The 25,010-nt window shown below is 35.8% G+C and overlaps 2 protein-coding genes across 3 annotated transcripts in view; one reads left to right on the plus strand and one right to left on the minus strand.

The window, feature by feature from the left end:
• Positions 1-6,408, plus strand: part of lmbr1 (limb development membrane protein 1) — a 40,662-nt gene extending 34,254 nt beyond the window's left edge. For both annotated transcript variants that reach the window (XM_051899561.1, XM_051899559.1), the window contains 2 exons: positions 2,016-2,177; positions 2,434-6,408. In XM_051899561.1, coding sequence (XP_051755521.1) covers positions 2,016-2,177; positions 2,434-2,519 — 248 coding nt within the window. In that variant the 3' untranslated portion in view covers positions 2,520-6,408. The remainder of the gene's footprint in view (positions 1-2,015; positions 2,178-2,433) is intronic.
• On the minus strand, positions 6,227-20,847 carry rnf32 (ring finger protein 32). Its single transcript, XM_051899562.1, has 8 exons — positions 20,083-20,847; positions 18,566-18,833; positions 18,340-18,482; positions 12,542-12,574; positions 12,305-12,429; positions 12,070-12,178; positions 9,594-9,767; positions 6,227-6,779 (listed from the first exon to the last, which is right to left on the minus strand). The coding sequence occupies exons 1-8, from the start codon at positions 20,089-20,091 to the stop codon at positions 6,564-6,566; spliced, it is 1,077 nt and encodes a 358-aa protein (XP_051755522.1). The 5' UTR covers positions 20,092-20,847; the 3' UTR covers positions 6,227-6,563.
• Positions 20,848-25,010: the final 4,163 nt, after the last annotated feature.

Below are 25,010 nucleotides of genomic sequence, written 5' to 3' on the forward strand. Positions count from 1 at the left end.
GTTTTATTTAGAGGTAGTCCAGAAAAAGGTTGAGTTATAATGGTATTTAAAGGAGCACCCAAAAACAGGAGAGAAAAGAGAACAGAAATCATGCCCAACAGGAAAAGCCATAATGCATTTGGGGGAGGCAGATTGTTCCTTTCTGAAACATGAAGATAGCTGATCTCTGATTTTATGTTTTTTTAAAGATACGTAATTTGTAGTCAGTGTTTAAAAAGGCTAAATGGTTGTTAAACAATCATTTATCTGTATTCAGACAAACTTTTGGTGTGGAATGAATTTGTTTGGAAATTAGAAAATTAAATTAAATATTCTATATATTATTTCTATTAAAAAATTCCTGTGCAGAAAAACCTTGTCTTTTTCAGGAAGTTAAATCATTTTGTAAAACAAATCTCTTAAATATATTTTGTCTTTTTTATGATGAAAACACTGATATTTTTCTTTTTGCCTTATTTTATCATGTTTGCATCCATGCAGTCTGAAGTGATAAGTGATGACCTGAGTTAATTCATGTCACACTGCACATGCTGTATTCAGTATGATTAAGCAAAGAAATCACTTTGGAAACTTGGCAACATAATAGTCAAATTTATACTGCACTAATACATGTCGTTTGAATGTGCACATGCACCCTGTGGCGATGGATCATTTAGTTATATAAAACAGCAGAGTTTAACTTGTCCGCTTTGTTTCAGAAAGAATGTGTTTTTCTCAGTCAGTTTTGTGTGATGGACAATAAACAGCCTTCATTCTAACTGAAATATGTCAGCAGATGGTAAATGGCAGACTTATCTTAGGTGTTGTTATCTGATTAAGATGGAGCTGTAGTCCTTTAAGTGTCTTTCAGAATTGCCTCCTTTTTTAATCATTTCTTCATCATGAGCCCTCACCTGCTCTTTCAGTCCTTTCTTTCCCACACTACATCTCCCCCTTTCTACAGTCCTTTTATTCATGCTTGAGACATTGACAGTGTTTAAATGCCCAATCCTTTTAAGAATCTCCCACCCAAATAAACAATCATGGCACCTATATTTCATCATGAGTTTATATTCTCATTTCACTGATGGGTTTTTTGCTGAGGTAATCTTGTGCATGCAAGTGTTTTGTTTGATAATCTGTTAATTCAGAGAAAATAAAAATAATTTGAGAATTGTGGGTTGTAAAAAAAGTAATTAATTTTTAGGTAGTAGGGTACAACGGGGCTAAAGGTGCACCTTAAGAAAAATGTGCTTTTCACTACTTCCATAGTGTATAATTGCTGAAAAAAAAACATTGATGGAGCAACAGATTTTGTGTGAAAATAGTGGGTTTTTTTTGTTTAAAAATCATATAAATGTATGAGGTGGCAAGGTGGGCCTTTTACCCTACAAACGGGGTAAAAGGCCCACCAGCATGGGGAAAAAGGCACAGTATTGATACAAATACTTTAGCTAAAATAATGTTTTGAATAATGTCTAAGTTAATACTCGTTCAAAACAAACTCTTTAGCAAAGTTTGTACTATTTTCTGTTTATTTTAATATTCATATTTAATAAAATTAATATATTTATATTTAATATAAATAAAATAATTAATTTTTGTTCAATAAATATACTGTCATTTAAAATGTTAATCAATTTTTTTTTTTTTTAAATATAGAAACAAACTTATTTTTAAAAAGTAAAGATTCTGAAAGCATTGAAAGACATCCCATAATAATTTAATATAGATTTACAGCAATAACAATAAATATTTTATTATATGATATGATTAATATAAAATCAAATCAAAATAAAATCAAATGTGCCTTTTACCCCGGTACGCCTTTAGCCCTGTTGTACCCTAATATTGGTTTGGTACAGGATTATTAAGAGAGAATGAATGTAAAATGGACTGTTCTGCTGTTCAGCAGCCCTTTTGTTTCTACATTTGTTGATTTATAGGAAAGAGGTTGTATAGTACAGTAAAAAAATATAGAATCTGAGAAGCATTCTTGTATCCCTCATAGATTTCCTGTGTCTTTTCTTCTGCAGGAATAACAAGGTTTGATCTCCTGGGTGATTTCGGACGATTTAATTGGCTTGGAAATTTTTACATTGTACTTTCGTACAATCTTCTGTTTGCTGTAGTAACCACATTGTGTCTGGTCCGAAAATTCACGTCTGCCGTGCGAGAGGAACTCCTCAAAGCCCTCGGTAAGTATTCTATTAGGACTTCTTGCATCTTAGTTTAACCTCCAAATTTCTTTCTGTTGTACATTTCCCTCATTCTTGTTCTCTACATTTTTATCTGTCTCTTTTGTTGTACTCATGTCTGTTTGTATCCAGAGCAATCCACTGATGATGATGCATACTGTAGTTTTGGGGTTTAAAATGCTAGTTTGTCTATGTGATAGAGAGTGAGAGAAAAGAAGATATAAAATCTAAATCTGTCCAATTTTTTGGGTTTCAGGTCTGGATAAATTGAATCTGTCAAACAGCACAACGGATGCAGAGTCAGGGAAACATGCTGTCAACGGGCATCAGAAAACTCTGTGAGAGAAAAATCATCAGGACATTCTCACACAAACACGTGTATGTGTATACAGTTGTCTTTTTCATTTTAATAGTATAGTAATATACAGTCAGGGAGCATCAAAGGCTAAAAAAAAATAGAAAAGGGGTAATAATTAGGAATAGATGTTAATGCGAGATGCTTCTAGTGTCAGTTGAAGTGTTTAGACTCCGTGTCTCCTGACTTGTAGAATATGTCCATCACCTCATCTGAGCAGTCAATGGCACTGAAACTCACTGCAGAATGCTTCCATCTGAAACAAGTCTCAGATTCACAGTGATTTCATTTTGGTTATCAATGTTTGTTGTTCAGTTTGTAAATGCTTTCATTTCAAATGAGAAATTTTATTCTTTTTGATGACCTGCACATCTAAAAGTCCTCTTGACAGCATCCTTCAATGGAGGATTATTATTATTATTATCTATACTTTCTCTTTGATTAGTTGAAATATTAAGCTGTTTGCCAAGCTGATTGAATTTCACGTGCATAGGGCATATAATTTTCCTCTTAAATTATTGTAGATTTTGTGCCCTTGTTGATCAGTATTTTGTAAAGTTAAATGGAATTTCTAAACAAGTTTAGGCCACAAGAGCAGTTCACGTAAAAACAGCACACACATGAAATATAAACTTTTTTTGATATTGACACGAGAGACACCATTATTACATGTAATCTTAGAACTAATATTAGAAACTATATTCCCTTAAGAATTGCAGAGCTTTGAAATTTGCACTGGGAAAGAAATTGCTGCAGTGAGTGTAACTTAACATTTATATAGTTTCAAATGTTTTAATACCAAATTGACTGATTCTAATTAAAATGACACTCATTACAAAGTCAGTTCATGATAATATACAGGCAAAATGTGATGGCCCATAGTTCTGACAAATATTCTGAAAGTTTGATTGTCAGAATTGTCCATATCTGTCATATTTCTTGCTTAGATTTTGTAAGTTTTGTAATCTGAAAGCTTGCTATTCTGTGTCTGCCATTGAATATGTTTACATTCAATTATGCATACATGATCAATTATTATTTATAAGATGATCAATTTTAAATGAGGAAGCATTACGATTTTAGTTTCCTCATGCTGTACTGTGACAATTCAGGTTTGTTGGATGCGACAGAATTAAGTAATGGGAATCGACAAGGAAACTCCCCAAACAATGTGCCTTACTCAAAATGTTGGCATATTCTGGGTAGTATTGGAATGTTACTACCAGTGGAGGAGCCTACCTGCCAAATTTCTATTTGCACTGCAACTGCTCTTGTTTCCATCGGTAGGCAAAGTTCAGAGATGGACATTATGGGTTCGAGTCACTACCAACAACCAGCTTAATATGTTATTGTCTTTACTTGAATTGGTTGCAGCAGATTGTGTTTAGGAATGTTGCGACCTGCCAGTCACTCTCGGTAATATCACCTCAATGATTTAACACATTTAATGGATTGTAGTGTACCGTAGTCTAGAATTAGGGAAGCAACAAAAATGAAATGACAGCAGAGAAATGCTCTCTGTTGTCATAGTAGTAAAAATGCACCAAATATTTAGGAGAAGGTGAGGCACAATCTTGGGATTTAGCTTCCTGTTCCTGTTCTTAAATCTGCTGCTACTTCCTCCACATTTGATACTATGCTATGCTACATGTACTACACAAACTGATTGGGGCTTTTTTCCCTTGATGGGGGAGCATATAACCAGTAACATACATCCTTTGTACTTGGTTATCGCAGCAGAGCTTGTTTGTCTTATTTCAGCATCATTAGCAAAACAGCCTTCAAACATCCAGTCTGTACCTCCTGAAGCTGCTTTGCTTTTTGCAAATGGCAGATTATTATATCCATGAACATAAATGTTTTTCCACTCGCTCTCCTGCTGGATTTTATGCTAATTTAGCCTGTTCGGTCTAGTGAATTAATGGCGTAGGTAGATTAGAGGTTACACTCTGACATTATGTAGGATCTTGTATATAAAGGCAGTGAAAACAGGACTGCCGAGCCACATCACACCTAATAATAAACTTATTGTGTGGTGAAATGAATGTGAAGTCCGGGCTGAGGCAGTTGTCATTACGCATGTAGAAAGCAGCACAACTTTTTGAAGGGTCTCCTTTATAGCTATGAAATAGTGTCATAGAAACATTTTTTTTTTTTACATTATTTTAATTTTGTTTAAATGTTACTGATCACACATTTATTGTACAATATGTTCTGAATAGTTTCAGTTTCCAAACATTCCCATTCTGACGACAAAACCAACAGGCTAAAACGAACAGAGAAAATTGTTTTGGCCATTCCTGACATTTCTCTCACAAGGTTTGATGTAAAGCTACTTAGACATCCTGTGGCAAGCCTCTTATTAATGTAAATGATGTATTTACATGTATATACAGTATATTTCCTCTTTTTATTTTTGTAGAATGTAGATATGAAACGGGCTCTCGAGCCTCATTCATACTATGCTTTTTGTGGAAAAGGCCAGACAACTAGTCACTCAGTATTTGTTTATTGTAAAAAAAAAAGACAAACAAAAAAATCACCTCTGATGCCTTAAACAGGCTTTCTAGGCTTCTTTTCGTTTTCGTCTCCTGTTGTCTGGTATCGAGGAGACGTGCCGTGCATGTGTGAGATGTGCAAATGAGTGACAGAGTGAGACAGATTGTTAGTGTGTGTACCTTTTTATTGACTAATTCACTGTGAATCCCTCTTGTGATTGTCAATAACATAGCATACCAAAACGACAGGGTGGGTCTTTTAACGCAAACTGGCCAAAGGAAAAAGAACCTGTCAAGGCACTGATACGGAATATTAATGTTTGGGCAGAAAACATTTTAAGAAATAGATTGGATTTTGTGTCTGCAAAGTTGAAGGATTCACATGAGGGACACTGAATTCAAAGCCTGTGAAAAGGTCATTTAAAATTGACACCTCAGGTGGGTTCTGTGGTTTAATATGATGCATTATTTTGGTATTTTTATTGTCATGGATTTAAAGTTACTTGTAAAATACCTTTTCTTCCTGTTGATTTGCACAAAGAATATTTTGTAAGAAAATATCTGGGAAAGTGTATTATGTCAATAATTGTCATTGAAGTAAGCTTTTTTTTTAATGTTTTTTTCCTTTTGTGTATGTGTCTCTGTGTGTATTTGTATCAAACTTTAAAGTCAAGTTTGTCTGCACAAAGTTTGTAATGCCAGAACATCTTGTGTCATTAATAACTATCAATACTGTCTGTGGACAAAATGCAAAATTCTACTCTTTGGTTTTAATTTAATTGGCTTTTTGAGGGATGTTGCTGTGCTTCACACCTGGTCCTACTTTATGCAGCACAAGGACTGATGTGTCAGTTGGTGTGTTGGGTTTCTCAAAATAGAGGCATTTGCAGTGATGTACTAGAATTAACTGTGAAAGAAAAAGAAGCCTATTCATTCCATATTCTGTTTTTCTGCTTCAGTTGTTATCTCTCTTTCCAGTCCTCCTCCCATCGTCTGTACAACATTGTTCTTACAAGAGCTACAAAACTATACTATACTGGTATTTTCAGTTCATCAGTCTCTAACAGACAGTGTTTTACTAGACAGTGGCCTCTCTACACACTGAAACAGCTCGTTTGTTCATCATAGGTATGTCTACATTGTGCAAAGCCTGGTCTCATTTGAATTCTCATCTTTAACACTAAGGGAAAGATTAATTCTGTTTTTTTTTTTTTTTTTTTTTGCCTGTTGCTTCTTTTACATGTGTGAATGTATTTTCAGAATGTTTTTTTCTCTCATTAGTGTTTAATTGCATATGTTCGTGAAGCAAAATGTTCAGATTCTCTTTAGTTTACTTTGTATTTCATTTCAGTTTACAATAAAGTTTGTGGCTTTTGACGTTTTTTTTTTTTTTTTATTTTTTTTTTTTTTGGGACCGTATCATGATGTAAAACCAGAAATTCAGACTTTGTGTGATGTGGAGGAATTTTAATTTGTCTCATTAAGTAAATACACTAGAACATCAGGAGGACTATGTAATAAATATAGTGAGCTTCAGTTAGAAACAAGCATTTTAGCATAGTGTGACCGGCAGAGAGGACATTTGGGTTTGACCTCCTGGCAGAAAAGCTCAAAGGCCTGCAGACAGGGTTCGTGGAAGATATGGGAACAGGATAATAAAAGGATGTCTCTGTCTTTCTTCGATGAGCCATTGTGTGAGCTTAAGCAGTTCAGGCAAATGGCGCAGTCCTGAACGCCTCGCTGGACAGCCTAGTGGAACCGAGAAAAAAAAAAATCATTTGTAGAGTCAGTTTTTAGGTGATTGTGTAATTCAAAAAAGTAATTTCAGTACCAGGAAAGAGCTCCCCAGTGGAAAACATTATCAGTGAGTAATCAGACTAAGTATATGAGAACAAACAGTAATGCTGCCTGCTAATGATTTAAGTGAGAATTACACTGATAATGCTTAAAATGCATATATATACCCATCCAGTTGCTTTCAGTGAGGTGTGAAAATGTCAACGACATATATCATACAGTATCCATTTGCAAATTTAACCAATGGTCTAATAGGATAAAACATTAATTGTGCACTACCTATAAAATGTGGTGTCAGGGACAATTCTTGACATTTAAGAGACTATAACCATTCAAAATGCACAATGATGTATGCTGGTAAGGTGTTACTATGACACTGACACCAGCCATTAGTAGATGCAACTGAATCAGTTGCTATTCAGATACAAAGATGATCAAAATTGCTGATATGCATCTGTTGATCACATGTCTTTTGACTTGTATCCATTTAAATGAAACTGACTGTACCATGCTTGGTGCCAAGTTGTTCTAGATGTCCCCTGCTTAACTGTGGGACAAATATCTATGTATATACACTACCGTTCAAAACTTTGAAATAATTAATTATTATTATTTTTTCTTTTTTTTGAAAAGTCTCTTATGCTTACCAAAGCTGATTACAAATGCAGTAAGAGTTGTAATGAAAAATATTTTTATAATTTAAAATAACGGTTTTCTATTTTAATATATTTTTAAAATATAATTCCTATAATGACAGCTATATTTTTCATCATTACTTCAGTGATCAGTGTCATATGATCATTCAGAAATCATTCTAAAATGCTGATTTGCTGCTCAATTATTATTGATTACTATTGGTACTCAATTATTAATAATAGTTCTTATTATTTTCAATGTTGAAAAGTTTATAGAAATCTTTTATAACATTATAAATGTCTATACTGTCACTTTTGATCACTATAATGTGTCCTTACTGAATAAAAGTAATCACTTCTAAAAAAAGAAAAGAAAATACTTACACTTCCATTCAAAATTTAGGGGTATCACGGTTTACACAAAAATTAAGCAGCACGACTGTTTTCAACATTAATAATAAAAAGAAATAATAATAATAAGAAGAAATGTTTCTTAAGCAGCAAATCAGAATGATTTCTGATGGATCATATGACACTGGAGTAATGATGCTGAAAATTCAGATTTACCATCACAGGAATAAATTACATTTTATAATATATCTAAATAGAAAAAAGTTTTTACTGTACACTACCAGTCAAAAGTTTGGAAACATTACTATTTTTAATGTTTTTGAACGAAGTCTCTTATGCTCATTAAGGCTGCATTTATTTCATAATAAATACAGAAAAAACAATAATATTGTGAAATATTATTACAATATAATTTATTTCTGTGATGGTAAAGCTGAATTTTCAGCATCATTACTCCAGTCTTCAGTGTCACATGATCCTTCAGCAATCATTCTAATCTGATTTGATACTCAAGTTATTATCAATGTTGAAAACCGTTGTGTTGCTTAATATTTTTCTGGAACCTGTGATACTTTTTTCAGGATTCATTGATGAATAAAAGGTTAAAAAGAACAACACTTATTCAAAATATAAATCTAAATATAATGATGCTGACAATTCAGCTTTGCATCACAGAAATAAATTATATTTTAAAGTATATTAAAATAGAAAACCATAATTTTAAATTGTAATAATATTTCACAATATTATGTTTTTTTCTGTATTTATTATGAAATAAATGCAGCCTTAATGAGCATAAGAGACTTTGTTCAAAAACATTAAAAATAGTAATGTTTCCAAACTTTTGACCGGTAGTGTATTTTTGAAATGCAGCCTTGGTGAGCATGAGACTCCTTTTAACAGCATTAAAAAATATTAATTATTCTAGTCTTTTGACTGGTAGTGTAATGTTAATTTGTATTTAATCATCAAAATAAATTCTTCTATTATTCCCTTGAGTTAATTTTATTAACAAACATTTGCTGATGTTTCATGTCACAGTCATGAACAGACACACGCCTCGTTCCGTGAGAGTGTTTTCCTGTTACATTATCAGGGGAAAATGATTAGCAGATTTATGGCCGCTGCGTGCAGCTCGTATCACAGTTGAAATTCAGTTGAGTCTAACAGAAGGTAGGTGTGCAGCCATAATCATTAACTGACTGTCAGCTTCCTTTATTCAGCGAAGGCCAATTGCTTCGCACAAGAACGTTTCATAATTGTTCGTTGTGTTTGTCTGGGTGGGAATGGGTTAGTTCTGACTTGAACTCTGCTAACTCTAGGTTTGAGTCTATCTGCCCGACCTCTCATCCAGAAGATAAAAAATGAGCGTTTCCTTTTTTAGTGGATCACCGCCATTGGCTGCCTTAACACAATAACAATGAGGCCCACTGAAATGCCAAAGCTTTTCTTCAGCTCGCATGTAATGAAAGGCTAGGCGTGCATTATCCGCACAGCTTGTGTTTTTTAGTAAACACAGTGGATTATTTCCACTCATTCATTAGCAAGGTAAACAATCATCTCATGGAGGGTTTGATACTGTTGAATTGGAACATCTGTGCTGCTAGTGCGGCTCGAGCGCTCTGGGACAGGTGGCGGCATGTCGGGCTAAGGGCAGGACCAAGGAGCGACTGCAGAGAGGGATTAGAGGCATTGATGAGCTGCTCTTTTATAAAGGTACACTGGTATTTCAGTCTCCGTCTGCATGTGTAGGTGAAGGAGCAGCGGCATTATCGCAAACCTTCTCTTGAGCTTCCAGCCAGTCCTTATCCTCCATTTCAGAAACACTTGCGCACTTGATGTCAAAGTGGCGCAGGATGTCGTGGCTCATGGCCACAGAGCGATCGATATCGTTCAGGAACGCTTCCACGTCTGTGCTGCATGACTGCACCAATCTGTCGTTCATCTCCTGAAACTGATTAAGGAAATAAATGACATGAAAATGGGTTTCGGTCAGACTTGACAAGGCAAACTGATGTTCCATACATAACGTAAATCAATTCTGAATCTTACACTGACAGTGAAAGGATGTTAACAGCCAGATCAATAGCAATATGAATGGATGTATGAAAGGAAACTTTTTGGACAATCCCAGAAATTGACCTGCAAGATTAAGCATGCACAGGTACACACACGCATCCTGTGGCGGCTATTGCACCGAATGACATCAGTGGTTTCTTTATAGCTGTATTTGATCAGTAATTAAACAGACGTTAAGCGTTCCACAGAGTTCAAACGTAGACCTTCCTAAAGAAGGACAAACAACACTTGGCAATGTGAACTCTGCCTCCTCACATTCAAGCAAAAGAGAGGGCAGGTACAATCAATCTTAATGTCACCAATTTAACTTTCTAATATGTTGACTTAGTGAGGTACCTGAGGGGAAAAAAGAGCGACGAGTTGATTGAAAACCTATCTAAAAGCAAAGTGATAAGAATACTACATTCTTTCTCCCTTTTGTTCCATATTGTTTAGCTGGTTAACTGCTTCCTGGTGTGCCAAAGGTCCAGAGAAACACAGACAAGCACTAGAAATTCACTGTTAACTCATTCACAAGTTACATGCCAAATAATCCACATAAAATTTCGCCAATGTTATATCAAGGCACTATCAACACCAAGATTAAGGGTCCGATTCCTAGGGAACACAAAAAAATGATCAAATGTATACCTTGAAAACACTGCAAGTTGATTTAATATTATTAATAATAATAATAATAATAATAAACTTTAATTGTATAACACCTGTCATACAGGAAATGCAGTGCTTTACAATATTACAAAAATTACAATAAGCATCAAGTACTCCACATTAAAACAAATAAAAGTACCATAATTAATATAAGATAAAAGATGAAACCCACTTCATAATGATAATAAAAGATAAAATGAGTTTACATAAAATGCATAAAAATGAAAACCAGGTACAAATAAAAGACCGTAATACATAGAATGCTTCAAAAAAAATTAATGTGCTAGCTAAAAGCTAAAGTATAAAACATTTAGCAAGCTTTGGATAAACTGTTTGCTAAATTAATAGTTATGTAAATGTAGATCATTTTCCCTTCTGACTGCCATTCCCGCCACTACAAACTGACTTGCCTTCTAAGAGAGCATTTGGATATTAGTCGTTCAGGAATCACAACTGAACATTACTGAGTCCCTAGTAGCAGACAAATGTAAAAAAAGAGTAAATATTCATTATTCATTTGACAATCCCCAATCCTACAATACTGTCACAGGGGTCAATGCATATATCTGTATGCTTTTAAATAAGAACACTCTGTTCTTCAAAGCAGTTTCAGAATATGGCTTGTATTGCTTGGAGTCTGTAATACTGCTGTCAGTTCCAGAACCGTAACCAAGACTTGACAGTTGCTGCCTCACTAGATGGCAACCTTTGCTTTCCCTGGGCTAATGCACGGGGACTTCTGTGTGGGATAATGAGGGGGCTGCAGGAACAGACGTCTGTGTCAGTGAAGTCCCTGACCAACAGCTTCTAACCACTTTCACCTGCTATCAGTATCCTGCACACTGAAGGTCAAAGGGTGCACAAAACTGCCATGGAAAATAACACAAAAAAGAAAAGAAAGAAGAAAGAAAGAAAACAGCCTTAATTTCTAATCTCACAAATCTTGTCCAAAATTATTTTGCAAGAATTATCAATAACAAATTACAAAATTACCAGACGGACAAGAAAAGTTTTAAATATTGTAAATATATGAACAATATAATAATCGAAGGCCCTGTTTATTAAGACGCATTTTGGTCAATCCGATCACAAGCAGACGAGGGAGACACATTACTGTTTACACCTGGTGTTTTAATCTCTCTTTTGTCCACTTTCGACCACTTCTGTCCTGATTTTTTCAAGGGAAGAGTCTATGTGCGGGTAAGTGTATGGGCTTTTTCAGATCTTTTGATCCAATGGACGAAATAAGCTTGAGCAATTTACATATGAACACAACCGGAGACAACGGAAAAACGTACAGAGCGTTTTCGACTACCTCTGGAAGTGGTTGAAAGTGGACAAGCTCAAAATGATTTAGACCCCGTTTACACCTGTATTTAGCGTCATCCACTTGTGATCCAATTGACCAAAATGCATCTTAATATTATAAACAAGGCCTATTTGATAAACTTAATAATGCTATTGTATAGAACAGAACAAAGTGTCAATCAGCACTAAAACTGTCATAATGTCTCAATTAATGTTACCTTTTTTTCAAAGAATCTTCGTCTTAATTGTTGGTCTTTCGGAGGCACGTGTTTCCTTATGTTGCTGTACCATTTGCGAACAAGGTAGCCACGCCAGAAAGCCTGTATTCTAAGATTTTAAAAAAGGAGAAAAACAAAACACAAGAAAACAGTTACAGGTTCATTTAAGAGACTATTTTGGGAGCTATTTAGATGGATGTAGATTGTCCATCCTCATGAACTTCTACGTATTTACCTGAGAGCACACTTTTCTCGATAGAGCCGAGCACCATCATAGATCACCCTTGTCTCATACTGCTCCTTCCTACACATCGGGCAGCTCTTCCTGCCTGAGAACTTCTCAAAAGACTTCAGACACACCTGAAATTTGTGGCACAATTGGACTAAATCACTAACTCAGAGTGATTTCTATAAGGTGTTATTAAAGCCTCCATGCCCATTCATGATGTTGGAAGGATCTGTGGTGACTTACTTTATGAAATACATGGGAACAGGAGAGTAGGACCTATACAAACATCAGAAGAAAAATCATTAAACATGCTGTCCTGACTATTTTAAGGAGAGACTCTATAAAATGATCTAGTTTACTGTTTTCCCAAATGTAGCATGTGTGGTACACAAATCACTGGTATATCTGGCCAAAATCTATTAAACACCATGAAATAAAGTGCCATAAAGTGGAGCGCATGCAAAGTATATAATGACTGTGGCAACTTTAGGTTGAACATTTACAAAGCCCTAGAACTTTGAGTGCATAGAAGAGCAAATAGAAAGTGGGCATAAACTTCTTATACAATTCTTATTAAAAGATGTAATGTAACAGAAGAAAACAAAGGATTTCATTTATAAAATGTAAAGCATTTTACAATTGCAAAGTAATTATATTGCAATCTAATGACTTGTTTGCACTAAAAATATTGTTTATTTTTTAAGGATTTTTTTTTTTTAAGGTAAACAAAACACAAATTTTAACTTATTTTATAATATATATTGTACAAAGTTTATAATGGCTATTATTGTTCAATAAATAATATTTTATATTATAATGTTAACATACGTGGTATTGAGGGTCTGATGGGGGGTTTATCAACAACTACAGTGCAGGTTCCATAGCTATGCCAGTAAGTGGCGGCCAAGGACTGACTTTAAGAGCAAGTTAGTAGACCATTCAATAAAAAACGCTGATTTATTCTGGAATGAAGCAAGGTTGTAAACCAGGAAATTATTTTAACTTCGAACAACAACTTATAAGGCGCAATCAACAAGCAAAGTGGCTCCGGGATGAAGCTGAATCTGACGCTTTAGATCAATCCACTGACCAGCGCTGTCCCAGTCATGGGAAATCCCCTTAACCATTGAAATGATACTATGACAAAGATATCACTTTCCTCGTTTCCTGATTTTTTTTTTTCTCCATGAATATATGATTGACCTCAAGCATGAAAACTATCATATATATATATAAATATATATATATATATATGAGCAATTTCATGCTCATAGCCATGCAAAATGGCTCTATCTATAGGCTATCTATCAGTCAGGCTGCAGCAATTTTGCGTAAAAAGATTGTATTTATGTTTTTCAAAAAAATTAAACACTACTTTCATATATATTGTCTTTCAATAATTCAAGCACTTTTCAAGTACCTCTTTGTTTTCAAGGGTTTTCCAGGACTTATAAAAAAAAATCAAGTACTCAAGCACTTTAAGCACCTTGTATGAACCCTGACAAATATAATAGTTCAGAACTTTATATTTTATATAATATTAATATTTCTTAAATCAACTTGTAATATGTGATTAAGAATATTTTGGACTTTCAATACTCTTGTTGATGCATAACTTACAACATAAGCTGATCTACTCTCCTCTCACCATATTGTATTTGCAACTCATTAGTTAGGGATGGGACAATAAAACAATTCTCGATTCGAGATACTATGATTCTGTATCAATTCTGATATTTTCTGAATGTATCGCGATTCTCTCTCGAATCGATTCTGAGTTTAGTTTTTAACAGAAGATGGCACTCTAGGCTAGTTTTTAACCTCACTTTCAAATGCTCACGAAGAAGAGTGCTGAGAGCGCTCGTGTGTTTGGCTGAGTCATGTAAGTGGTTAAATATACTTGCACCTGTCCCACTGCAAACACCCTTGTAATTCGCTTCAACCTTTTCAAACTTTATGAATGATTATTTTAGGTGTGTGTAAGTGGTGTGTGTAAGGAATTGGAAGCAAGCAGAGTACTGCTGTTTCTAAAGCACGTAGTGCCATCTGCTGTTAAAAACTAAGCTCAGAATCGATTCGAGAGAGAATCGCGATACATTCAGAAAATATCATAATCGATCCAGAATCATTGTGTCACGAATCAAGAATTGTTTTATTGTCCCAGCCCTATTATTAGTCTTCATCTCTACAACAAAAGTGAGTTTATGCTAATGATAATTGTTTTGAGGAATACATAATTCCTTAAATTAATATATTTAATATTAAAATTAATATAATAATGTGGCAAGCAGGGCGGGGCCAAGAGCCATGGGAACGGAGCAAGGCTGGGGTCACCTGTGCGCCACACTGGCCTCAAAGGATAAAAGGAGGAGTGACGACAGCATGTCTAGATAATAAGAAATTGGTAGGTAGGTTTTTTTATGTTATTGACCATGATATTCTTGTTACCAAACTGAAATGTTATGGTTTTTCACTTACAGCCCTTGACTGGATCAGAAGTTATCTTTCTAATAGAAAACAGAGAGTGTTTTATAATGGATCTTTTTCTGAGGCCAAAAATACTCACTGTGGTGTCCCACAAGGAAGTTGTTTAGGTCCACTTTTATTTTCTATTTTTAGAAATGATTTACCGTATGTTGTTGATAATGCTAATATAGTTATGTATGCAGATTATTCTACAATGTTTTCTGCAGCACATACATCATCTGAGCTTCAGAGGAACTTAAGTGAGGAGCTGCAAACAATTACTAACTGGATTAGATCTAATAAATTAATGTTAAACAGAGAAACAAAAACTGAATGTATCATTTTTAGTAACAAAAATAATATCACTAAGAATTTATTTATTGATGGGATTCCAGTGGAACAAGTAACAAATGTTAAGTTGGTGGATGTGAAACTTGACAATATGCTGTCTTGCATTATGGGAAAAGGTATAGCTGTGGCCAGAAAAAGTTCTGCGTTCCTTCCATCTTTGGTTTTAAAAGATGTGGTGCAATCGTTAGTTTTATCACATATTGCGTACTGCACAATGATATGGTCAAGTGCATCTAAGAAACAACTAAAAAAACTTCAGATAGTTCAGAACAGAGCAGCTAGGTAAGTGCTTCATTATCCATTGTTTTTTTTTATTATTTTACATAAGAGAAAAAAGAAAGAACAAAAAAAAGCAAAAACAACATACAATTAGTAGCAGACAGTAGAGTAATTATGGTCATAATAATAAAAGTAAGTAAATAAATAAATATTAACAACTGCAGAAATTGCGTAAAAAAAGGGGGGGATCCAGTTTGCTGGCATATTTTTTATAAGGTAATCAAGTATCACACACCCTGTTTGTTCTTTGAAAAGCTTGTATATGTGGGTTTTAGACATGATTACATAACACGTCAAGTGAGTAAGGCTCAACTTTTTTTTAGCTTGTCCACAAACAAGTTTGATGAAAAAGCCTGGACTATTTATGTTGTTGTTTTATTATGTTTATATGCGGCAGTCATCTGTGAGGGGCTGCCGCTTTACTTTCGTATTGTTGTTTGTTTATTTTTTAATTGAAGCTACTTTGAACGTTCGCCAGTTCCCGCCTCCTTCTTCTCTGAACCTTTAACTTTGTTTCAAATAAATATGATAAAATAATATTCTAATATATAATATGAAATATATATTAATATTAAATATTATTGCTTCCTAATTAAAAGGTTCTACTTTTTGTCTTTTTAGGTCACATCTTAGTGAAATGTGAAACTTTTTATTAAACTCTGAGATCTAATTAACACACACATATAGACACATGCTCAAACTAATATTTACATGTGACTAAGGCAACTTTGTTGGCTCTGTTGCTCTGGTCTTTTTTCCCAGCATTCTTAAGGAGATTGGCATCTTAAAAGGGAATTGGGAAGCTGTAAATAGCTGGTTGACCTCTCACACTGACCTAACTGACTGCTACTTCGTTCACAAAACAGCTAGTTACAAGACATTATGGTAAATTTGAAGAGTTACAGAACCCTAAAAAGTGAGTTTGTGTACATGTGTATATATAGGAAAAAGTGGGGGCATCTACTGACCAACAGAACATACTGCAGGAACATCATACCTTGAATGAAGATAAGAAAGATCACATACAGTTGAGGAGATACAGGGAAGGTTAAGTCCTCTCAGGATAATCGAACAGTTGGGGGGGACAATAAACAAAATTTCTCAAGTGCAATTTTTGAAGGTGACACAAATAATACAGCCAAAATTTATGTCCGATTTTCTTTTCTCTGTCATTTAATCTGGCCAACAACAAAAAGCAATAGTTGTTTAAATACGAGTTAGGTTCATAGGTTCACCACACAGTCATATTATAATTATTAAATTATCTTGCGTCCTCCGCATAGTATTTTAGGTTCTGTCTGGGACAGAGAACGTCAATTACTATATTCAACTGCAGATCTGATCTGCCACTTTATATCATATTGAGCAAAACACATCGGTAGATCTACAATATTAGCCTAATATCACTTCACAAATAGGCTTATCACCATATTATTTTGGCAGTTTGTCATGTTTTTCCAAATGAAATGGTGAAGAAAGCTCTGAAGTGACAAGTTCATGTAACACAGTAAGCGTCACGTGTGTTTGAGTTTGTGTAGTAGATGAACAACACTCTCCAGCGGACTTGTGTGTGAGGTAAAGGTAAGGTAAAGGTGAGGTAAAGGAGGAAAGCAGGCAGTGGACCAAAGCACTGTGAGGCAAGGGAGGGGGGACTCAAATGTTTGCCCCATTTGCATTTGTATTGTTTTACTACTTACACAATTATTTTAAGTATATATCATTATTATATTATTTACAATACACAGCGTGGTTTTTAATGAGATTTTTAGCGGGGGACAACCCTCAGCTGGGGGACCCCCCGACGATTTCCGCCTATGATCAAGTGTACCTGTGGGATGGGGACTCCTTTGAGACTTTTTACTTATGTCAGCCATTAAGACATCATCCCTTCAGCATTGCGGCGTGGGTATTCTGTTCCCCATAGCACCCTCTAGGGGACGCAGCGTGAGTTCCCATTTGAAAGGGAACATCTCAAGTTATGCATGTAACCATGGTTCCAAGATAGGGAATGAGACGCTGCTTCCTTTTGCCATGCTTCAGGCATCCTTTGCCAAGGTCCACGTATCCTTCAGACAAGAAGTGGATGACGTATTTCACAGGTGCCTTTTTATACTTATGGTCACACCTGTAGTGACATCATCGGCTGTTGCAGGCCAAAGTGCATTGTCGTGTTTAGACTCATGCTTCAGCGTGCCAGAGGGACAGAGGCATTTCCCATAGCTCCTTCCCACAGTGCTTTCCCATCCCCTCTAGGGGATGCAGCGTCTCGTTCCCCTTCTCAGGGAACCATGGTTACAGGCGTAACCTGAGACATTTAAAGTATATGCAGGCTGGGTTAAATCCTGATTAAAATGGACCAAGCAAAATTGCAACTGAATTCTACTGCCAGTGAGTGCCCCACATTTCACTGTAATAATTACTGCACTGTCTTCAAACACAATTATAATTTTTTAAGTGAGAACATACTTTATTAACACCTTTACTGTTACTGTTCCACAATATTAAGAATATTAGGTCTATAAGTCTTGCATCATTTCAGTCTTCCAGATATTTTTTATCTTATAGAAACAAATGAATTTAAATATTCAGCACTGGACACCGCAAGACTAAACTGCACCTTATCTCTGCATTTGGAAGCACATTTTGTGAATCAGAGGTTGTTATCGCTCTGTAATCTTTAACACAATGCACCTGCGACACAGATTCCCTAGTGTGCGAGTTCAACCAAAAGTAATTTTCACAAAAGGATATATAATACATATATATATAGCAATGATATATAATCACTTGGCACTGTTAATTTTGTACCTTCAATAACCATGGAACTTAACAATCAAAGGTAAATATATTTATTTTTTGTCTTCTGGAAGTTGCATTCAAATTCCACTTGCCTTAAAAGTCTATGGTGGCATGTGAATGGGCGTGATGCCTCTAAGGGCAGTTACCTGTGGTTGCAGACAAAACTCCTCCCTGCATATCACACAGGGCTGGGTTGAATCTCCCTCCTGGATGGACCTGGTTTTGACCTCTTCCCACTCCTCTGCTGTTAGTCTTCTTGAGGGAGCTGCCACCAGACCCATCCTTTGGGCTGCATCATCATCAACAACTACATATTAGCCACTGTGAGCTTTCAGCAAAATTTCAGCATAAAGCACCATGATCACAGCCTACCAAGAGTCAGAGGTGGAGGGGCGTGATCCAGCACATATTCTCTCTCCTCTTGTCCTTGTGTCCGCTCAGGATATCTGACTCTCTGCCTTGTGTTGTGGTTTTTGTGCTTCCTATTAACATGTGCAGCCCCACAACCAGTGGGACAATAAGTGTCTGATGTGGGGAGGTTATGGGGAATGTTTTGAATAGAAACACTTCGTGTGATATGGTCCTGTAGTGCTACTGCTGCTAGAGTCAGTCTCCTGCTCTCTGCTTTATAGCCGAATCCCTACGGAACATGGAGCGGTCAAACTCAGTTAAGAAGACAGATAATAAATATCAGTCCATTTCACACATTTAAGAGCCCTTAAAAAATAATCAGTCACTTGTAAAAAAAAAAAAAAAACAAAAAAATCGACAGTAATATAATGAATATTTGTGAATTATATAGTAGACTTCTTGACAAAAAAATCAGGATGACCATCAAAATAGAAACATGCTTCTTGTAGACCAGTAGTCTAAACACTTTACAATTATATTACTGTGGATTTTTTTTTTTTTTTTTTTAAACAGTGACTGATTATTTTTAAGGTGTGAAATTGACTGATATTTATTATCTGTCTTCTGCCTTTGATAAGTGATTAGACATATGACAAGCATTCTCAAAACTGAACCTTCATGAGCGAAGATGACAGCCTTCAGGTCACATACTGCGACAGTAGACCAACAGCTGCTACTGAGATAAATGGCAATGCTAAAGGTATATAGACCTATCTGTCTTTTTTTTTTTTTTACTTGGTTGTCCTATAGAGCCTAACCCTAACCCTAATGGCCATGAAGTATTACACACTTCTGAGACAACTTCTAATCCAATGCTTTCATTCCAGTTCAAACAGACCTTTAAACTTAAACTGTGTGTTCAAGAGCTGCGCTGAAGTCTGTGATATTGATATGGCGAGTCTGGGAATTTGAGACTGTGTACCTTACAGCAAGTTCCTATTTTATGAGAGGATTGCATGTTGTTAAATTAAACGTTGCGTCATACATGAGTGATTTATGAGTACCATAGCAATAGCAGATTATGTTGATATGATGATGATGATAATGATTACATGATTAGATGAGCAGGACTAAATTCGTAAAGCAGAAAAGATTTTTAGTCACCAGCCTCATAAAAGTTTCACGACTGTAGCATTTTAAGTCATTATTATACAGTTTACTTTACAGCGTCAATCTTACACCTGTGTCTCACAGAGATTAGCCTACAAAGAGTTTAAGAGAATTTGCGAATGTGTCGTTGATATGGCGGACAATTGTTTACCATGGCAACTGATACCTACAACTCACTGAATCAGAACAGTGACCATAACAGCTAGCAAGAGCTCGTCGACTAGCGGGAAAAATAAGACATCGTTCCCTTAAATTATGAGGCGCAAAATAAGCAGCGACGCATTTTGATAACCTTACAAGTCACCCTCTCATACTAGTTAACAACGCAGAGAGGATCCTCAAGAGTAAAGAAAAGAAAAGCACCTCACCCGCGGCATTGCTGTCCACAGAAACACTGTTTACTTGGTCGCTATGCGACGACGTTCCATTCAGTGTGACGTTCCCACGAACTCATCTAATTTTCCTGATACCTGATTACGAATGATGAACTGAATAGTTAAAATACTTCTAAAATTTAAAAATACCTTTTTTAAAAAATATTTACTGACGTCAGAAAACAATAATGCTCATTTTTCATATGCACTTATTTTTAGCGTAATTATTTGGCTAAAGAAATTTAGAAACAACTGTGTCCAGTTTATGATGTTGGTTAAAAGCATATAGAGAAGTAGAACAGAAGAAAATGTATTCTTTTGTTAGCACATCTTCAACCTAATCACACACTCATTTATAAAAACAAAACAAAAAACAAAACAAAAAAAATTCATAATAATAAAATAAAAATAAAGTTCCACTCCTCATCTTAAAGGATTAGTTCACTTCAGAATTAAAATTTACTGATAATTTATTCACCCCTATGTCATCCAAGATGTTCATGTCTTTATTTCTTCTGTCGAAAAGAAATTAAAGGGTTAGTTCACCCAAAAATTAAATTTCTGTCATTAAGTAGGCCTCCTCACCCTTGTGTTGTTCCAAACCGTTCATCTTTAGAACACAAATTAAGATATTTTTGATGATATCCAAGTTTTTTTTAATTCCCTATAGAAATCAACGTAATTGCTGTCATTCAAGGTCCAGAAAGGTATTAAAGACATTGTTAAAATGTCTGATTTCACATTGTTGTTTTGGGTGAACTAACCCTTTAAGGTTTTTGAGGAAAATATTCCAGGATTTTTCTCCATATAGTGGACTTCAACGTTTACCAATGGGTTGAAGGTCCAAACTGCATTTTCAATGCAGCTTCAAAGGGCTCTACACGATCCCCTACGTAATGCGTGAAGTCGTGGATGCGCATCACAGAGCTAGTGCAAGATGAGCATTTATGGTTAAAAAGTACATACATTTTTTTTTTTTTTTTTTTTTTAGAAAATGACAGATTGTTTCACTAGATAAGAGTCTTATTCCTCGGATGGGATCGTGTAGAGCCCTTTGAAGCTGCACTGAAACTGCAATTTGGACCTTCAACCCATTGGTAACCATTGAAGTCCACTGTATGGAGAAAAATCCTGGAATGTTTTACTCAAAAACCTTAATTCCTTTTTGACTGAAGAAAGAAACACATGAACATCTTGGATGACAGGGGGGTGAGTAAATTACCAGGAAATTTTAATTCTGAAGTGAACTAATCCTTTAAGTATGGGAAAAACTTCATTTTATATAGGCCTAAGCCAGAGCATGGCCTGGTGATTTTTTTAATGTGATCAGATTCATCCATGATATTTATTTATTTATTTAAGTCAGAACGTTTCTTGACAGGTGACTGCATGACTGAATCACTGTCTGATTCACCAGGAGATTGAATCAACAATTAAATCAGCTGTGGGTTGGGTTAGCACTGGTTTGGAGGGAAAAACTTGCATGGCCAATGTATACAGGTATAATGCATAAAACATATAGGCCTACCTTGAATGTAAGTTTCTTTGCATAACTTGTGTTACACTTTTTCCGTCACAATTTTTTAGGTCTATACATGACTAAAAGGGTTTGCGAACTTTAAATGAATAAGGTCAATTATTGGTTAAAACACATACTATCTACAATGAGGTGGAGGATCTCATCGAGCTGTCGTCAAATGCTGAATTCCTCAAAGCTTCTTTGTTCATACCTGAACCATGAGCTCAGGTGTTTCAAAGAGGTCATTCTGAGATGTTAAAAAATAACTTTAGAGTTAAAAAAAAAAAAAAAAAAAAAAAAAACACGCACATACAAGATGCTTCACCAGTGATCATAATGTAATAGGTGCAAAATGACATTTTATGATTTAGAAAGTACAATAAATTGCATATATTCCGGTGCATACACAAGGTGTGAACAGCTGGCTGTGTTCAACACCCATCACATCAATAAAAGTGGATGTCTTTAAAAAGAACATTGGCCTTCTCTTAGTGTGACAGAGGAAAACCATCATGCTTTTTTCCCATAGACTCATGCATTCTTGAGATTAGTGCAAAAAAATGGCCTTTAATGCCACAGACAAAGGTATGGAGCAATTTATTTGTTTTTTTTTCCCTGAGTATTCAATCAAAACCTGTCTTCGCCAAACCCCATGATTTGAGGCCCATCATTTGTGTTTTTAAGTAAATAATCACAGTTTTCAAAAAAAAAAAAGTACAGTAAAGTCTCTCCATAAAAGCTGCTTTCTTCCAACTGTCATCGAAATGGATCTTAATATGTGCTTTCATTTTCAACAGGAACTCTTTTTGTTTCCTTCATCTCTATAAATACCAGTTTAAAGAAATTTCTACTTTCTTCCCTGTGAGCCATTTTACCTGTTTTGCTGTATTTAAAAAAAGAGGGGACTCAGCTTGCTGTGCAATGTGCCAATAACCTAGGAAACAAGGGCTGTGGGGTCTGTTGATGTGATGTTTTAAATAGGAAACCTTTGCTGAACTTCTGTGGAAACTTTGCAAGGCACAGACAGCTTAAAAAAGGAGAAGTAATTCATAGATTTATCTCTGCTAAAAGAGGAGGGTATAAATCTGAATATGAACATGTTCACGTCAAAGTGGGAAAAGATAATTAAGGAGAGAGCTTGTTTTTAAAGCTTGAGATGAATAGTGCAATATGTATTACTGAATAATTTGAAACAACAATGGAGACATTCCCTAAGGATTGTTGATCCTTTATGCTTAGAAGCATTGGACAGAATGTGCAGCTTCCAATCAAGTCAGGTAATGTTAGGCTATTTGCCTGATGGCTTTCAGAATTCTCAGACACACAGCACAAAAGCCTGTTCAAAGCTCTTGTTTGGATGGCTTTCTAGTTGGAATGAATGAATGAATGAATGAATGAATATTTTTTTACTTGAACCATAGCTGACAGTTCAAATTATTTCCTGTGCATCCTTAATATAATGTCACTCTTATATAATACAACATGCATCATCAACCAACTGAAATGGGAGCTAATCAAAAGGTTGAGACGTTAATGTTATTGTGTTATTTTTGTGTCATTGCCGGTGACTAAGTAAATATGTGAAAAAAGAAAGCGGTCTTTGTAAAGACAGAAAGCTAAATAGTTAGAACACGTCCACTGAAAATGAAATACAAATCCCTGTGTGCTTTTGCGTCTTTTTATTTCATTTGCTAAGTGCTACATTACCTCATGCTTTGGACCTCACAAAGGATTTCCCATAAATCTCTTGGCGGCTGAGAGTAATCGATCAGGCGGTTTGATTAACCTGTCTGAAGGGTCCTCCCACAGTACTACAGGTCTTTGCTGGATCTGCGGATGTCTTGTTGGAAATGCTCATTGTCAGTTAGCCTGGCTGAGCTCAGACTGCAGAGGATAAATTCTGGGACCGACCTGCGCTGGAGGAGCATCTCTGCGTTCATGCTGCACACAAACCAACAAACTACGGTGACATAAATTTGGTGATGGCGTGTGGATTAATAGCACTGCGAGGGATGCTTTTACTATTTGTCTCTTTGGTCACATGTTACTTCCTTTCCATCAACGTACCTCATCCACTTATACAACATATAATAATAAGTCTGGATGCTTTGCACTCGCTCTCGTAGTCTGTAAGGACTTGCTCCGTGTGCCAAGTGGATTTCACTTGAATGTCGCAGTGGTGCCCAGCAATCTGCAACACACTTGCGAAGCCATCTCGTCCCCATAATGGCCAATAATTGTGCAGAATCCATCACAGGGGCTGAAAATAGACTGCCATAATGGCCATAAATTGTAGCCCAGGAGAGATTAACACACAGAGCTGTGCAGACCCTGCTGTGCCTGAGAGTCTCCTATACTTCCAGAGACAAGCCTGTCTAGTTCTCCTCTCTGTCACCTGCTGATTTCATACATAGGGTCAGCGATTAAAATTATAGCTCCTAAAGCATGAGGCCTTGTGCTCTTGGTGGGTGGATGTGTGGGAAGAGCTGTGCTAATACCCACCATACAGTTTACTGAAGTTTGCAGTGATATCTCACCTGTGCAACATGTGGGGTTTAATTCCTTTGAGAACACATTGCAAAGGAAAAAGGAAGCTTATTAAGAGCTGACAGTCATCTGGATAGCCTCAGGCTGTTTGATTGCTTACTTTGACCCCCTAACTGTTAAATGATAAATGTTTATAGAAAATTAGTGTTTTCACTGAGTGTGGATTTATTATCGTTATCATTAATGTTGAACCCCCTCACATACACAAACATCCAGAGAGAGGGTAATTAACTCATCTCATTTAAAGCGGGAGTTTAAAGCCCAAAGACTTCCTCACAAGTCCCACATTAATCATGGCTTATTTCATGTGATTGAGTGAATGAATGACTGAATGATGGAGGCTGACGTTTGCCTTGGGTTGGAGGAATGTGTTTGTGGTAAAATGTCGTAAATGCAAAAGTACTCTGAGCAAGGAATATAAATATGTCCCAAACCGCTCACTAGAATTATCACATAATTGGGGACTTTCCACGTCTACCGTAGGGCAACACCCTTTCAACTCCCTGCGCTATGCCCCAGGTTTTGAGTTTGGTTAGTTTTTATTTGTGGCTTCCGAACATTATCTCTCAATGCAAAACAGTCTTCCTGATACAGTCAATTTGAGTGCAGGCAACAATTCTGCAAAGTTCTGTTCATTTCACACAACATTGTTTGAGGTTTGATAAAGTTTTCCACATGGTCTACCAATAATGTAATGTAATCGTGTTTTGGTTATATCATATGTAAATCACCATTTGTTTGTGATTAATAAGCGCCCCGAGAATATTGCTGACATTATTTCAAAAACATTATGACCATCATAATTTCAGCTTATTTGAAATGCTATTGTGACTTTTGACTTCAGTCACAGACAGTT

The sequence above is a fragment of the Ctenopharyngodon idella genome, chromosome 7 (assembly GCF_019924925.1).
Source record: "Ctenopharyngodon idella isolate HZGC_01 chromosome 7, HZGC01, whole genome shotgun sequence".
NCBI lineage: Eukaryota > Metazoa > Chordata > Actinopteri > Cypriniformes > Xenocyprididae > Ctenopharyngodon > Ctenopharyngodon idella.